This window comes from Curcuma longa, chromosome 3 (genome assembly GCF_044706935.1).
Source record: "Curcuma longa cultivar G26 ecotype Majalengka, Jawa Barat chromosome 3, ITB_CL_G26_1.1, whole genome shotgun sequence".
NCBI classification, from domain to species: domain Eukaryota; kingdom Viridiplantae; phylum Streptophyta; class Magnoliopsida; order Zingiberales; family Zingiberaceae; genus Curcuma; species Curcuma longa.
This window is the reverse complement of record NC_133863.1, coordinates 2,746,828-2,764,138: the sequence shown is the minus strand read 5'-3', so window position 1 is coordinate 2,764,138 and position 17,311 is coordinate 2,746,828. Positions and strand designations below refer to the sequence as shown.

Genomic DNA, 17,311 nt, shown 5'->3' with positions numbered 1-17,311 from the left:
TATATATAATAATAACTAATGAATTTATGATTCTGCTTCAATTAGTGACTTTGTGCCCTATCCTGTGTTTATTTTGGAATTTGTTTGAAATTATTATAAAATTATGCATTATTTAATTTCAAGTCCACATTTAATATTAAAACAAATTATATAAAACTGATTTATGTTTAAAAATAAAAAAAACGTTTAAAATATATAGTATGTGTTTATTTTTTACTACTCACAAACAAAACAAATAGGAGTGCGCATAAAAGACAAAAGAAGAAAAACAAACAAACACAAGAGCATAGAGATTCCACATTCTTAGTAGTTAGATTTGTTTCATCCAAATTGCTCATTTCTTTCCTTCTTTGGTGGGCTCCCCCTCCTCAGTATCATGCCCTTCCGGTGGACCAACTGCCACCGATACCTCCAACCCGCTGAATTTATTACAAAAAGGTCCACTCACCACTGCAAGACGGTCATCTGACCGGGCAGTGAACGCATCAATTCAAACCCAGCCGCTATTAGCTCACGTGTATCTCGCATGCTGACCACATGAAGTGAACACCGCACGGCCAGCCTGGCATCCCTGCCGCTTCGACCAAGATATCCTCCGTAATTACGGTCGTGCCACTTCCTCCGTCGCACCCCGCCTTCCCGTTGCGGTTCCAGGTCGACGGTAACGGTGGGAGGACGACCATCGACAGCCGTGCGATCGACGACGGACGGACCAGGCGACCCCCGAGACGCCCGCTACGGTGTCCCCGTTGAACCAGGCAACGGCTCGGATCCGGTGCACGAAATAAGGACAGGGAACCGCGCCACCAGTGCTGCTGCAGAGCAGCCACGTTGCTAGCCATGGCCCACGTAGTAGTTCGTGGAGTGCAAATTAGTTTCTTCGTTATCTTAACTAGTTAAAAACATGGAAATGAAGAAGAAAATTAATTATTGTTATAAAGTTTTTCTTCTCGTTAAGTAAAACATTTTACCAAAAAAAAAAAATTGGGAAAAAAACAGCAGAACTTAATAAAAAAATAATTTCCATTATTAAAGCGCCACCAACGAGGAGAACGACGCAGAGATGAGGAGCTGCGACCAAATCTAGAAGACCGCACGAGAAGAAACAAGGAGATCTTAGGGAACAACAATGGAGGAAGGAGAGAATCTTGGTGCTGGCGGTGGCAGTGGTGGTGGAGGAGGAGGGCGAGGAGAGAGAGGAGAAGAGAGCGTGAAGTTGTTTGTGGGGCAGGTACCAAAGCAAATGTCAGAGGAGGAGCTCCTGGCGTTGTTCCAGGAGGTGGCGCTCGTCGACGAGGTCAGCATCATCAAAGACAAAGTCACCAAGGCCTCGCGAGGTCCTAATCCTGAGATCCCTTCTTGCTTGCTCGAATCGTCAGTCGCCTTGGATCTCCGTGCATTGCTGATGATTGCGGGATTTAATTTTCCGTTGTGCTTTAGGATTTTTTTTTTTTTGGTCAATTCCGTTGGGTTCCTGGTGCAGGTTGCTGTTTCCTGATCTGCCCGTCTCGGAAGGAGGCTGACAAGGCGGTCTCTGCGTGCCATAACAAGCAGACGCTTCCTGGTGTATGACATTTCACACTTCCTTTCGTTCATCATTCTATTTTTATTTCAATTACATAATACATATTTGTGGATCCGCGTTTCTTATGTTGCTTACGCGTAGAATTAAGCCAACTTCTTGTGTTTTTGTGTGACTTGGGCCATCATCATGTTTATGTTGGAGATTCTGTGATGGTACTCGGTCATTTAACTGGGAATTGTACCATGATTTATCTGTCATCGCAGATTACTAGGAGATGCTAGGTCTTTAATGGGGGATCACTGAATGTGTTGTTGGAGTTAGATAATAAAGCGGTTTGAATTATGCTTCTGTCGAGGAATTGAAGAGTTCTATTGCATTGTCCATCCAAATGCATGTAATCGGTGTTTTGATCACATTTGAGAGAATATCTGTCAAAAGCCTTCCTTCAATACGTGGTTCTGTTGTTGGATTTACAATCATTTGGAAGAAAGATGATTGACTTAGTTGAGCCAATATTGTAGCTATTGGGACGGGAATAATTGATTGGAAAATTAATCAAACCAATTAGGGATATAGATCAGTTGCTGTTTAAGCAGGAATGGGAAATTAGAAAGTCAACTACATGAATTGAAAAGCTCAACATCATTTGAACTATCTTTTCCATTGGCTTGCCGATCTGGACTAGTTCATAGACTCAATAAGCTCAAGACTAATCAAACATACAAGTTAACCTATAACCTAATAATTCATATGTAAAATCATTTGCAAGTTGTTATGAAAGTATAGCCACATAGAAGAACCAGTAGGATAAGACTAGGCAAACTCAGCTACCCAACAAACTAATGGAATAATAAACTACGTACTGATGGTTGACCATGATCTTGACATATTTGGAAAGTTTATGTATTCACTTGGTGAAACTGAAATTCAAGCTATATTTGTTGACAGGCTAAATGTACAAGCTATGCCTTAACAATTTACCCTAACTATGTAGTTCTTTCACTAACATTTACAATATGTTAAAGTTATTTTATTTGTTTTGGCATTAACTAGGTTAAAGTTATTTTTAGTGCGTGATACAATTGCCTTGATAGTAGAAATTGCCACTAAAGCAAGACAGCAAAGCAGCATAGCTTGGTTATCAGACATACACACTTATTTACCTTCTAATGGCCTAAATCTTGAGAAGCATAATTTACCAATTTCTCATGAAACTCTCAAAATAATTTGGGTAGTAATCAGAGTGTTTAGCCTATGATATTTGATAAAATATTACAGAGTAACTACTTCCTCTTATAAAGAAGACTTTTCTTATTCTATACCAAACTACTTTAAGTATCACAAGCGTCTTTTTACAAAATAGCTTTTTCTTTTGTTTATGGCAATTAGCTATTAGAGTATCGGGTTGGTGGGCTATTATTCCTTATCAGATGAGTGAAAAGTGTATGTACTTTTGCTCACCTTAAAGAGAAAGAAAGTGCTACCTTTTTGTTTTTTATTCATTTCTGATATTAACCTATTCTTTGTTGCCTTCTCTTTTGTGAAGAGAAAAAATTAAGATCATCTCACCATGGAACATTTTTCAGAGAAACTTCTGTGTGTGTGTACTAAAAATCCATGTCAGCCACCTAGCCATAATGTAGAGTTTGTGAGCATTCATAGCTGATCATCTTTCAAAAGGGTCAAATTGGAATTCCTGGTAGTTTGTTGTACGTTATGTCATTAAATTGGAAAATGAGGGTTGAAAAAGTACTTAAATATGACCTTTCTTGAATATGGAGCATTGCTATATTAAATAATAGGTTATTGAAGTAGGGATATGTCAAGCAGTAGCAAATATTTGTTTGTTCTAGACAACTGTTTTCTGCTGGTTTAGGATAATCACTTGTTAGCAACAGTTGCTTTCCTTTTTCATTCTCCTTGTCATTTATATCCTTATTAAATTAAGAGATAATTTTGACTGTTTGTTCATGAGTCTAAACTGGAACCAACCAAGGTGACACTAGAAATATTGTCTAAATGACCTGGTAAAAGAAATTCACAAAGACTCTTCCTACAAGACTTGACCCATATCTGAATGGTAACAGGCAATAGTATCTAAACATATTTAAAGAAGTTGAATGAATTTAAATGCTTACAAAGTGATCGAATCTTTAAATTTCATGTAGACTTGTTGGATATAAGCAAGTTTCACCATTACCATTCCTCAAAACTGTTCACTATCAATGCATGTGATGAATCATAGTTACCAGGCACCCATTTGTTTTTAGGGCAGTTAGGAAAATGATTTAAATTTGTCAGTCTTTGATAAACATGAAGCCTTTGACATCCAATTAATTTAGAGTATTATAATGGCTTTAGAAAACTGATAATTGATATAATTGATTTGCATGGTTATTAGTTAATAACTGCATGAAATGTCAAGATTGAAAATTTTAAACATCGAAATATAGAAAGTTTATAGTTCTGGTGTTTGGTGATTTAAAGCATAATGAGCAAACAGAGCCATACTCCTAATTCTTGCTTTACCTCTTTTTTAAGCTATTGTTACTGTTTTGCTGCTCAAATTTGTTTCTCATTCTAGTAGCAACATTGTTGTTTCCATGTCATCATGCAGAATTTTGCAATGAAAGTGCTACCTACCTACTCTTTTCTAGATTATTATATAAACTGATAAACTTCACCAACACATTACTTTCATATATTCTGTTGACCTTAGCCTATCAAAAAAATTTGGGCACATTTCCTGTATGTTTTATTTATACCATTTTTTATAGTTTTTATTAAGATTCATCATGTTATACTTTGTGTCTCAGGCTTCTAGTCCAATGCAAGTAAAATATGCTGATGGTGAGCTTGAAAGACTAGGTAAGGGCACTGGATACATATGTGCTCCTCTGAATGCAGTTGAGATTTGTTTCTATTTTTTGGTTTAGCTTTTTCTTTCCTTTGGCTGTGCACTACAAAATTCTGATAGGACTTATGTATTAGTTTGCTGTTTTATTTATTTACTCCATATGGATGATTTAATGTACATTCTATTTCTTAACCAGAACACAAGCTTTTCATTGGAATGCTTCCGAAGGACATATCTGATACTGCTATATTGTCTCTGTTTTCCAAGTATGGTACTATTAAAGACTTGCAAATCTTGAGAGGCTCTCAACAAACCAGCAAAGGTGCATGTGTCTTAAGATATAGATTTTATTTGTCTTGACGCATCCTTCTTGGAACAAATATTAGTTCACATTATTTCTATCGCCAATGCTTGTGTACCAAAAAATTTGTTAATGCAGCAGGTTGTGCCTTCTTGAAATATGAAACAAAAGAACAAGCTTCGGCAGCTCTAGAAGCCCTAAATGGGAAGCATGGAATGGAGGTTTGTTTCTTTATTAGATTCTTCAAAATTTCCCCTAATTTGTTGGACTGAACTGTTTGTATGATCAATTGTGGCATCAAGGAGAGCATAATTTAACTCAAAAGAAACGATTGCACAATGATGCAATAGAAAACTCACTCAAATAATAGGTGCTCTGAATGGAAGGGTTAACTAAAGTCAATGTGATTTACCATTGTTGATACTAGAATTTTAGGTTGCTTCTTGGTACTTTAGGAATGGTTATAGTGGCATGACTGGGAAGAAGATTAGTTTACCGATCGCCCATTTGAGAAGATTGACCATTAAATTAGCATTTGAAGCAATTTTTTGTCAGTGGTTTATTCCCATTTATCCGTTGTGTAAATCCCACTTAAAAAATTTATTGTCGAATGAGTGCCTAATTGTACAAACATTTTTTTGTTGTTAAAAAGGATCCTGGAGGTATTGTTCATATGCCTATTACCTATGTTATACAAGTTTTGTGCCTGCTGTTTCAGTTTGCTTGTATGACTGGGATTTAGTACCTTTTTTCTCAACCAGATGACTCTTAACCTCGTGCAGGGTTCAAGTGTGCCTCTAGTTGTTAAGTGGGCTGACACAGAGAAAGAAAGGCAAGCTCGAAGGGCACAAAAAGCTCAATCTCAGGTCTCTAGAATTCCCCATGCCAATTCAATGCAGCAACCATCAATATTTGGAGCTTTACCGATGGGGTATATTCCTTCATATAATGGATATGGATATCAGGTGAGTTTTGTCGCCTCTTTTAGGCTCAATTATGTTTTAAGGACTAAATCTTGAGAACCTTCAACTTTGTTCTCGTTAATTTTTTCTTTGTCATTTTTGCCTATCATTTTCTGCATAGCAGCTTCTTTCAAAGGCATGCTTATTTATTTTGAATTGTTAAAAAATCTTGAAGTGGCCACCTTGGGAACTTGTTCAACTTCCACAGCTATATCTATCCATGTGTTGCAAAACGATTGAATCTTGTGTTATATTGTATCATAAACTTATATTTTAGTTGATAGCACTTGCTTCAAATGCCTCTTGATAGCCATTACATCTGCTTGATTGGTTATGGTGGGATTTCTTTACTGTTGTCAATTGCATCTAATAGGTAGTTGTCTTGTGCACTTTCAGTCCCTACAATGAAGTGTAACATTGCAATTCTGATTGTCATTTGACATTTTGTTGAATTGGCAATTTTAGTTGGGACAACTTGGGTGGTTATAGTGAGGCACCTTTGCTAATGTACTTTGTTAGACTTATATTAGGTTGCTAAATGATATTTAGAGTATTAGTTGAAGTTCAATTCCCTAGTTCAAGTTTGTTGGACTAGTTCTATAATTCCTATGTTTAGTAGTTGTACATTGCACCCAGTTTTCTCTCTATGTATAGGTACCCTACCCAAAAAATCTCTTCAAGTGAAAATTCTTGTTATCAAGTATAATCTATGTATACTTTTGTTATCAAGCATAAAACAAATACTCAAAATCAAATGGTAGATGCTCTGACTAAAAGATATTCTTTGCTGCCTGCTATGCTAGCAAAATCGGTGAAATTTGTAGTGTCTAAAGAATTTTATGAAGATGATATTTATTTCAGTGATATTTGGAAATGATGCCAAGATGGTCCTTCTCAACCATTTTTTATTCAAGAAAGCTACCTTCGAAAAATCGGTGAAATGCTTGTGAGATCAAACTTTCAAGTGAATTTAAGGAATTGGTGAAAATGCTTATAAGATCAAACTTCCTGGAAGGCTACCTTCAATATTATGGATTTTATGCTTTATTATTGATCAGATGAAGATGCAAACTTGAAGCAAGTTCTTTCCAATGGGACAGGAATGACATGAGTTATTGATTTCATTTCTCTAGTTTTTTGTTCATCTAATACTAGATCTTTATGATCATTCGACTCTCTTATCCTTCAGATCCTAGAGTTTGATTTAGGAACCAAAGGAACGCCTCAAATAGCACATCCCAACCTATTTGATGACAGTCAAATATTGCAAAGAGTTACCACAAGGAATATGTTACATGCAAACATACAAGCATGCTAGTTTTGGTACTTGGGAATTCTTATTATAGTAACATCAACATCTGGTTGGAACGGTCACAACTTTAAACCTTTTATGATAAATAAAAAGAAAAAAAAAGGAAATTTCATTTTGATAAAAGACCATACCCAAGTTCAATAGCTTTAGATCTACTATCCTGATCATGATTTTTCTACCCCCATAGGAAAGACCCTTCCCAAAAGGGAAGGTTGTGGCCGAGGAGGGATTCGGACACCCAACACCATAGTTCGTAGCCACGTGCTCTGATCCTTTGAGCTACAGGCCCCACCCCATCTCCACTGGATCTATTCTTTTTCTCGCTCTCTATGAAAGTTTTGTTGTAGATTATTTTGGATGATGCTAGTTTAAATGAATTAATTTACTTTATTTTGAAGATGATCTTCTTCAAGTCTATTGAGAGTAAGGTGGATTCAGAACTGCTCTTCCGTTTATAACACATGATAACATGATTAATATATGCTGATGAAATGGAGCTTCTTTTTTTTCTTACTATTCTGCAGCCAGCTGGAGCTTATGGAGTAATGCAGTACCCTTTAACTCCAATGCAAAATCAGGCTGCATTCCATAATATGATTCCACCTGTTAATCAAGGGGATTCGCTACAGGGATTCAGTTCTGATATCTCTCCAAACATAGCGCCAAGAAATTTTAATACAACTCAATCTGGCAGTTTTATAGGTTCTCCATACCCCAGTTTGCCAGGTCTTCAGTATCCAATGTCATATCCAACAAATAATAGACAATTGGGCAATTCCCATGTCTCAGGTCAACCTGTCATTATGAAGACTAATCCAGCAACATCTCCAAGCCCCTCCACAACTTCTGGTGGTCAAATAGAAGGTTAATGGGTTACTTAATTTTTCCATCTAGTTCATATCTTTTTGTCTTCTTGTTTGTGCTGATGTCAGTTTTAAATACCTAGTTTCAGCATGAAATTGAAATTCCCTCTAGTGATCAGTTTTTTTTTTTATTGATTTAGGCCCTACAGGAGCTAATTTGTTTATCTATCATATTCCACAAGAATATGGTGATGAAGAGCTATCAAGTGCCTTTCAGGGATTTGGAAGAGTTCTAAGTGCTAAAGTTTTTGTAGACAAAGCAACTGGTGTTAGTAAATGCTTTGGTAAACCATCTTATGCAATCTACAGGGCTTGGATCAAATTAATTGTACACCTAAATTGGCCTCTTCTCTTGCAGGTTTTGTAAGTTATGATTCACCTGCTGCTGCCCAGACCGCCATCAAGATGATGAATGGCTTTCAATTAGGTGGTAAGAAGTTGAAAGTACAACTTAAGAAAGAAAACAAAGCCAACCTCATTAATGGTGATATACGCTAATGCGGAGGTAGCTTCTTCTGCATGGCACCTGTATCATATCTGGGAGCAGTGAGTGGCCTTCATCTGTACTATTGAATATCAGCGGACAAATGATTCTTCTCATTTACCCATTCTATTCTGTTTTAAAGGTCAAAACTGGTAGCTTGTTTACCAGATTCATTGTTTAAATAGCAGAGATGTATTTACGTTAATTCTTTTTGTAACTTATCTACCATGGGAGCTTCAATAGAATAACCATTTAATTCATTCAATTGTTTCAGTCAGGATTACTGGCAGGCACTATACTGGTGAGTATGGCTCAAATTAACTTATCTTTGGAAACATTCTCCACAAAAGTATTGCAGTATCTTGTTTTTTTTCCTCTTTAATTTGTTACTAATAGTTCAATATTTGAAAACCCTTGTATTTGATTCTTTCATTTCACTTTTCCTTTGGAAGTTATTTAGAAGCTTCCGCGGCCAGGGGTTGGACTATGTGAAACATTATTTTCTGCTGTTCTAGATTTGACAATGCCTGATTTGCATTCACCATAGTATTCACTGTCGAAGAACATCTTACTCCTACAAGATGACCTATTTCTGGTACCAAATTGAAAGGGAAAAATATTGTATTATTATTCATTAGACAAGGCTATAAGTTCTCCATCCCTGTTGTATTAGTTTTCCCCCAAAATTATATTCCTTCAATTTCTTGTAGAACAAATGAGCAATTACATATTATTCATTCTAGGATTAGTAATTTATTTTATAGTATCTCTAAGCTTCCTTTGTTCGTACCATAATCTACTGAGGCTTTTAGTAATTCCTGTTGTTGCTTTGCTTAGTTTGAGAAGCTGCTATACCAGGAGCATTTGCCATTCTAGTTAAATCTGGATTTGGATGTGTATATTGTCCAATTTACGAATGCTTAGATTTTTTTAATTTGAAATTCATCTAATTTATTTTTTCTCAGTTAAGCAATTACTACATAAACTTCGTGTTAATATTTTATTTTTGTTAGTCATTCTAAAATTCAGAGTTTTAAACTCAGTGATATGATTTATTGAGAACGAGTTATCGGAAATAACTTCATTTTTTAATATAAATTTTATTAAAAATTATTTTTTATATAAAATCCTAAAAATGTACCTACAAGGCCTCGTTTTGTATATTAGAACAAGAACTTAATTTTTTGGATATAAATTTTATTAAAGCATTAAATTCAAATAAATTTTATTAAAAATTAGTTGTTATATAAAATCCTAAACTGCACCTACAAGGCCTCGTATTGTACTAGGAAGGAACTAATTTAAGATTTTATATAAAAAATAATAATTTTTTAAAAATATTAGAACGAGAACTTAATTTTTGGATATAAATTTTATTAAAACATCAAATTTAAATATGTTTTATTAAAAAGTATTTTGTAAATAAAACCCTAAATTATCTCGCTCCCCTCACAGCCTTGCCCCGGCCTAACAAGCTCGCCCCGATCGCGCGCCGAAAAACTGTCCTCCACTGTCGAACTCTCCTCCGCCATCAAAAAAACGACTTGCTCTCCTCCGCCGTTGAACTCTCCTCCACCATCAAACAACTTGCTGCTTCCGCCGTCAAGCGAGGAATTTTCCAATTACCAAGAGTGCAGGCATCCGCTTCTCTCAGTTCATCTTGCTTAAGCTTGTGGCGAGCTTTATCGATCTGCTCTTTCTGGCGTAGGTTTTAGATTTACGCTTATTGTTTTAATTGAACAGGGCCAACCATGGAACACGACGAGGAGCAAGAGCATGGTCATGTAAATAAGGAAGATTCGGCATGGAAAAAAAGTGGAGGATCTAAAGATAAAATCAAGAGAAAAAGATCTCGGGAAGATGCTGAACGTGACGGAAAACATGGTATCTGCTACCTTAGTCGAGTTCCACCACGCATGGATCCTTCTCACGTTCGCCAAATCCTTTCTCAATATGGAGAGATACAACGGATATATCTGGCTCCAGAGGGTAATACATTCTCATATAATTGCTAGAAGGAATTGGTACAAGAACTTTAATAGGACGATTTTAGGGGCAAGTATTAAAAATCTTTAGGGTAGTAAACTCGTACTGTTGTCATACATACAGATAAACATTTAGATTGAATTAATTGACCTTCTAGCAGGACAATTGTCGTTCCATGTGGAGGAGCATGACTTATATAGGCCGAACAAAATGTTGTCAGTGGTTTTACCCAATTTCGAGCGATCAATGGGTGGATTATCTCTATCAGTATCAGGCGTGTAGTATTTTGTTCAGCATAGGAATGAAAATTTTATGCAGGATCCCACAGGATTTGTTATGGAAAACTCCTTCGCAGTCACAGGTTGAGTCCTAACTATTAGGGTCGGCTACATGGATTTATTCTTTGAACTTTACAAACTGCAGTTTACTAGCTACATGGTTATCTTAATGTTAATCAGCTTTAGCTATGTTCAAAACATAAAACATATGGACCAGTCAAGTATCAGGCAGCTTTGGACAAAGGATGTTGCATTGCCACTAGTTATCCTAAAATAGTGTGCCAGCTGATATCGGTGTAGTAGGTTGGCTATATTGATGTCAGCATAAATGATCTCATAGGCATTGTATCACTATGTTTGCACTAATTTACTTGCAGGACAAGTTTGATATGTCAAATTATTAGCCTTGTGTATGCTTCTATTGGTGTTTGATTGGGATTCATATGGTAATTTGTCTTGTGGTGCTTTCCATCTTTCTGTTTCAGATGATGCAGTTAAAGTTCAGCGGAAGCAATCTGGTGGTTTTCGAGGGAAAGGATTTTCTGAAGGGTAAGTATCTCAGCCTTTAAACTTCTCCATGCAAAAATTAAAAGAGTGCACCTAGTTCTCAAAATCATCCAAGAGGTGCTCCTTTTGATTTTTTTTTTTATATCAAAATGATGCTCTAAATCTGTTTTTTTTCTTCAAATTACACTTTTAAAATCTGTTTAATAGACATAAAAGATGTGTGGTTAATTGGATTCATTAAAAACATTCCCAACCTCTTGGACCTAGCTTGATTAATAGAAAAAATCTTAATTTTATAGAATAAGAAATACTCATATTCATAAAAATATGTTTAAGTTTGAATTCATAAGAAAATTATTGTACAACTTTAAAAACTATTTAATAATATACAAAATAATCATGTCAATAATGATACAAATTTAAATTGATACAAACACAATTTAAATATTTATGTATTTTTTGGGTCTTTAACCACCAAGTGTCCTCACATCACATTAGATGTGAGACCATCCTGTTCAAGATGAGAGCGATAAAGTTAAATATGCCCCAATAGTGCCGTTAAATGGATTTGAAAGCTTGACCTTTGGCTAGAAGCTCTCTAGATCTAGCTTCCTTACCACTTGACCGAGTAATTATTGGTATATTTTTATGTTAACATTCAACACAAACCCAAACAAATGATTATGACTGTAAAAATTTTTAAAAATTAAATTAAGTTTATAGGATAATAAGTTTACTATTTCTACCAACCGTTTGATTGGTGAACAAAATTTTAATTTTACATGAAAAAATAATCATTCATAGAAGTATAAATTTAAATTTATTAAAAATTAATTTATAATTTGGGAAGAAATATACACTTTTTGGTTAGAATTTACCCTGACCTGCTCTTTCCCAACTCATTAAAACTCTTTGCTTATTGCTAAATCCTATATTTTAGGCCTGTTGATATTTGTAATATGTCAATTATGGATGTTGATGCTTGGTAACTAGTAGTTAACATGTCTTGTCTAATGTGAAGTTTGTCTTCCTTTGTATAAATTTCTCTTTTAACCTTTTTAACAATAATTTTTTTAGGTGGGTAGAATTCACAAAGAAAAGTGTTGCTAAGGAGGTTGTGAGAATGCTAAATGGTGAACAAATAGGTAAAGTGCATGAACATTTTGTTATAGTAACATTAGGCAAATTATTTATACCCGCTTCTTTCCTTTCTGTGTGTCGGCATCATCATTTCGTGAACATATAAGTTTATACCTTTCAATTTTTTTTGTTTTTCTCTGTGCATTTAGTTCTTTAATATTGCGATTTTGTACATTGTGAATGCAAGCTGTTTGTATACCCATATTTGGTCATACCTATAGACATTAGATTTTTTGATTCATACTAATGCTCTGTTTACTTGGACGGGCGGATGAGGAAGGGAAAGGAATCAACTAAGGAAAAATATCTACGGAGCGGAGGAAAAGAAAAGAAGAGGGAAAGGAAATGAGGGAAAAGGATCTTTGCAGAAAAGATCACGGAAAAGAGGGAAAGAGAGAAAAAAATGATGAAGTCACCGTTCCATGACAATTGCAATGGTAATAGAACTCCAGAGCCAAACTTCCAAAGTTCAGTCCCCTGCAATGGATGCCACAAAGAAGATTGACAAAGAGAAAGTCAAGGTTGCACTTGAGAAAAGGAAAAGATCGAGGCTCGAGCTCGCTAGAAATCTAGATCACATGGACGAAGATGACCTTATCGAGAGGGAGTTGGAGCACGGTGTTGAATTGGCCGTTGAGGACAAATGGAACAAGTAGACCCTAACGAAGGTAAAGTAATTGATAGGTACTTGTTGAACGGTCGGCCGCCTCACCCTGTGCTGACCTACGCGAGGCTCGGCCGCCTTGCGAGGTGCCTGTGCAACACACGACCGCCTCACAAGGTGCCGACCTGCGCCACACAGTGTCCCTCAGTTGCTCACCAGCCGCTCACATAGTTGAGGTGGAGATGTGGCCAAAGACAGATCGTGGCTTTCCGTCCGATTTGGGCAGATGAAAAAAACTTCAAAAATTGTTTAGGAATCCATCCGTCCAACAAATAAACAGTAGCGAGGATACATAATCCATCCTTCCTCACAAAATAAACAGAGGAAAACTTCCTTGCAGGAAACTTTCCTCAGTTTTTTATATCTGTCCTCCCAAGTAAACAGGGCCTAAGTCTCTGTAAAAACCCCAACCTACTTGCTCAACTTGTTTCAAAGAACTGAACCAAATTGGACTAAAAAATTGGACTTTTTTGAGCTTTCTTTGGGTTTCAAAAATTTTGAAGCTTGTATTGGATTGAACTGAAATTTGATTGTCTCCGCCTCCATTTATATCTGATTGGTTTTTAGATTTTAAATTTTTAGCTTGAACCATCTTTGGTTAATTTGACTTTTCTCAAAACTTTCTTGACCCAACTTGATTTAATCAATACCACATTCCCTTTTAAGGCCACATGACCAAAATATGTCCATCAATGGATCTTACAATTTGTTTATTACCTTTATACGCATGTGGGTGCTTGTCACAATGTTTGTTCTTTGTTTTTGCTGTTGAATTTCATTCCAAAACTTAGGTTGTGTTTGCTAGTGGGATAGAGAACAAAAGAGTTCCAGGGATGAAAGTGAAGATAATAGATGAAAAAAAGGGAGATTTCTTCCTTCTTTTTTCCTTGAAAGGATTAAAATAAGGAAATAAAAAGATCAAATTAAGCTTTAATAAAATTTTAGGATATAACGATATGTTACTATTACTAACATTATAATTTTCAATAAATTGATTTAAATTGTTTTAGCACCAGGCACCATATTTGACGTTAAGGATGTATTTTTTGGGTTGCTCTTATTCTTGGTGGGGTTGGCATTTATTGTGCTCAATTTAGTAAGTAGCTTATTCACAATTTTGTGTAATTTTTTTGAATGAACCGGACTTTCTCTTCTACTTCTTCTACACATGTTGCTCCATTTATTCTTGCCCTATCAAAGACAATGAATATGGTGTCACAAAAAGAAAACAATGGTCTGGTGTACAACCCACCATGGTCTATCAATGCCATCCGGTTCATTTTTATATGCCGATTGTCAAAAGGTGTTTATGGGGTTTGTTATTCTTAAGGGAGTTAAATGGAGATGTGATCCATGGAGAGATGGAAGGTAAAGAATGATGCCTTGCTGATCAGGGAAGATAGCAAGTTAAAGCTGGTAAGGGGAATAACATCAGATAAGGGTTTGGGGGTAAGAATTTTGTGTTAGGCATGATTGATATTAACATATTAGTTTAGTCGAAGGCTAGTTTTTATAGGAGAGGATTACAGGAGGTGGAGACTAAGTCCACAAGTGGGGTAGTTCAAATCAACACAAAATTATTTTCGTTTTATGGAGAAAGGAAGTTGAGATTTGCACAAAAAACTATGGTGGGAAGGAAAAGAAGGCTTAAGCTATGACGACAGTTTTATCTAGCTATAGCGGATGATGACGAGGGAGATAATGCTGATTTTTGGTGGCCAGGTGGTTAGGCTCTTCACTTGATGTAGCACGAGATGAATTTGCATTCCTTAGTTAGCGATCTCAAGGATTGCATACATTAGTTGATAATTAGATAAAATATAAAAATTGAATTCCTTACTATTGTTTAATGATTAGCTATCTCTTTTAGAGGCTTTTAAAAAAAGATATATTGTAAATAGTAAAAGTATATGAGAAAATAAAATAATATTTCAGAACCCAAAGATGGAATAGCTCCATATTTTATGCCCTGTACTAGCGAATTTACTTGCTATTAATATATTTGCTCAGACTACATAAAGCCTTGCTATTTTTTTGTACTGTTGTCTGATTTTAAAACTATTGCACTGGATTGTTGGATCTTAATTCTGTTAATCAGACCAATATGGTTGACGTTGTTAACATTCAGGAGGAAAGCGTAGGTCAGCTTTCTTTTATGACATTTGGAACATCAAGTATTTGAGCAAATTCAAATGGGATGATCTGATTGGTGAATTAGGTAAGTGTACTTGTTATTTAATCAATTTATTATATTTTGTGAAACATGTGACTTCCATTGGTCATGTAGCTATCAAGAAACATGAACGTGAGGAGAAGTTAAAATTGGCAATATCTGCTGCAAAGAGGGAGCGAGACTACTATTTGTCTAAGTTGGAACAATCTAAAGCTTTGAAATCTATCAAGGAAAAAAAAGATAAGGCATGTCTTCCATTGAACTTATGAATATTAGGAGTAATAGAATTAGTCCGATACTTAAATTTCAAATTATTAGTTATATGCCTTGTGTCTCTGTGTGCACAGGTTATAAACTTATAATCTCCTCTAATGAATATTAATACTTTTTTCCTTTCAATTTGTTACCAGAATAGGTCATCTTGTAGGATTCGGATGTTCTTCAACAATCCTCTCAAGGGGAGACTATGTAGTCTACTATTCCCTCTACCATTGAGAAATCTTGATTTTCTCTACCTCGTGACCCCAACCACATTTTTTCTTCACACTTCACCAACCCCTTTGTTTCTCTCTGTCCCATCTCTATTGTGCATATCTCACTCTCAGATCTAACATCAAAATCTAATTGGGTTATTGTGTAAACATCCAACCCAGTGGGCTTTACCTCCTTTGCCACACCTTGGACCTTTGTTGTTTTGATCATCTTTCCGAGTCTCTTTCAAAGAATCCCCATCTTCACCTCCACCATCTCATCCTCCTGCAATGATCATCTATAGTTAATCATTATCCAACAACCATTCTCATCCAATCTAGTAAAACATAGGAGTGAAGGTCTCTAGGGCATAACTCGAGGAGGATGTCTTCTTACCGACTAAGTCATGAGTAGCTCTTCCTGCCCTCATTGTTTGTGACTGAAGTGATGATGCCATGGAGTGTTTGGAGCTATTTTCTCCAATCCATTGTTTTTTTTTTTTTTGCCTTGTAGTTGGAATTAATTTGCCAATAAAGAAAGTGATTAAGAGATTGTGCAGTACCATTCACCTTCATCTGGCTTCAGCCTCATACGCTATCTTCGTGTTTCCCTCTTCGTAATTATTGCTCAATAAATAGGGATTCTAGATGACTAACTGCACTTGGGATGATGTTGCAGCAACCCCAGAGCACCTACGGGAGAAACTTAGATTCCTATAGCAAATACATGTCTCAATCCCTATCCTTGATTGTATTCTCACTGCTGATTTTTTGCTGTCGAGGCTGAAAGCATTTTCGCCTAACAATTTCTCACTGTTTCACAGAAGCAAAAGGTTAAAGGTGGAGATAAAGATGGTGCATTTGAAAACAAAGTGTTTCGCGAATTCCCACAGAAAAGACCAGTTGCAGATGATTTTCAAAATAAACCTGCACTCTCAAAGGATCTTCTAGCTGGGGTACAATTCTCTGTCAATGTGATATAAACTCGCAAACTCTTCTGTTTTTTTTTTTTTTTGGAATTGCTGATTATATTGCATCTTTTGCAGGTCTTTGGCCGCGCATCCCCATGAATTCATTATTGGGTAATCCACAAAAGACATCCCATTTGAATTAAAGAAGACAAAAATGCTTGTAGGTAATCTACCAATCTGTTTCTTTGTATGGATTTATGGATTCATTTCGTCTCAGTTGGTGACTGTTGGAAAATGCTTGAAAATATCTGTTTTATCGTAGTAATTGTATAATTTCAGCAACCATCTGATTGGCAACTAGATGAAATCGATAGCAAAGTGGAGACTTGCTGCATCACAATGACAGTTGGAAGTTCGTGAAATCGTTTCATGTAACCCAGAAGAATTGACTGTTCACAGATCAGAAAAAGAAAACTCGAAAAATGATTCGATCATGCCCCTTAAGTGCAGTTTCATGTTTTTTTTTCCTTCAGAATTTAGTGATTACTTTTATTGTTCAGGTTCCTCACTCTTGTTATTTTGTTGTTAATTATTCTGTGTTAAATTGTTTATCTTTCGAGCACTGGAAATTTATTGCTTTTAGAGAATAAAATGTAAGTTTTGATTTAAATTATGATTTTATATTACATTTTACTAAAATTTTATTGTCATGCAAAGTGTTGTCGATGACGTATTAATTTATTATGTAATTGAAAGCACACGGTTAGATCTTACTTTTTAAAATGAAACTTATTAAATTCGTTAGAATTTAAAAAGTCTATGTTAAATTTATTCATTATTTCTTTCAACATTATTATCATCTACCGATTATAGAACTA

The 17,311-nt window shown here is 35.7% G+C and overlaps 2 protein-coding genes across 4 annotated transcripts; both read left to right on the top strand.

Moving 5' to 3' along the window:
- The first annotated feature begins 1,083 nt into the window (after positions 1–1,083).
- On the top strand, positions 1,084–8,564 carry LOC141824508 (RNA-binding protein BRN1-like). Of its 2 annotated transcripts, none has more exons than XM_074711815.1 (9): positions 1,084–1,337; positions 1,484–1,566; positions 4,342–4,393; positions 4,579–4,704; positions 4,825–4,904; positions 5,466–5,648; positions 7,482–7,821; positions 7,961–8,104; positions 8,179–8,564. In XM_074711815.1, exons 1-9 carry the CDS (start codon positions 1,130–1,132, stop codon positions 8,316–8,318), a joined length of 1,356 nt encoding a protein of 451 aa, XP_074567916.1. In that variant the 5' UTR covers positions 1,084–1,129; the 3' UTR covers positions 8,319–8,564. The 2 variants fall into 2 exon arrangements, with proteins under 2 accessions (XP_074567916.1, XP_074567914.1); XM_074711813.1 differs by having other exon boundaries at positions 4,822–4,904.
- Positions 8,565–9,775: 1,211 nt separating this feature from the next.
- LOC141824940 (pre-rRNA-processing protein esf2) lies at positions 9,776–17,102 on the top strand. Of its 2 annotated transcripts, none has more exons than XM_074712288.1 (9): positions 9,776–9,941; positions 10,048–10,293; positions 11,054–11,117; positions 12,153–12,220; positions 15,008–15,097; positions 15,167–15,297; positions 16,347–16,478; positions 16,569–16,653; positions 16,773–17,102. In XM_074712288.1, exons 2-8 carry the CDS (start codon positions 10,056–10,058, stop codon positions 16,590–16,592), a joined length of 747 nt encoding a protein of 248 aa, XP_074568389.1. In that variant the 5' UTR covers positions 9,776–9,941; positions 10,048–10,055; the 3' UTR covers positions 16,593–16,653; positions 16,773–17,102. The 2 variants fall into 2 exon arrangements, with proteins under 2 accessions (XP_074568389.1, XP_074568388.1); XM_074712287.1 differs by having other exon boundaries at positions 16,569–16,657; positions 16,773–17,091.
- Positions 17,103–17,311: the final 209 nt, after the last annotated feature.

Bases quoted from the DNA above. Each gene is read 5' to 3' on its own strand.
- LOC141824940 (XM_074712288.1), top strand. From the start codon at position 10,056: ATGGAACACGACGAGGAGCAAGAGCATGGTCATGTAAATAAGGAAGAT. The intron at 11,118-12,152 runs GTAAGTATCTCA...TAATTTTTTTAG, and splicing joins GGGAAAGGATTTTCTGAAGG to GTGGGTAGAATTCACAAAGA. The intron at 15,098-15,166 runs GTAAGTGTACTT...TTGGTCATGTAG, and splicing joins TGATCTGATTGGTGAATTAG to CTATCAAGAAACATGAACGT.
- LOC141824508 (XM_074711813.1), top strand. From the start codon at position 1,130: ATGGAGGAAGGAGAGAATCTTGGTGCTGGCGGTGGCAGTGGTGGTGGA. The intron at 7,822-7,960 runs GTTAATGGGTTA...TTATTGATTTAG, and splicing joins TTCTGGTGGTCAAATAGAAG to GCCCTACAGGAGCTAATTTG. The intron at 8,105-8,178 runs GTAAACCATCTT...CTTCTCTTGCAG, and splicing joins TGGTGTTAGTAAATGCTTTG to GTTTTGTAAGTTATGATTCA.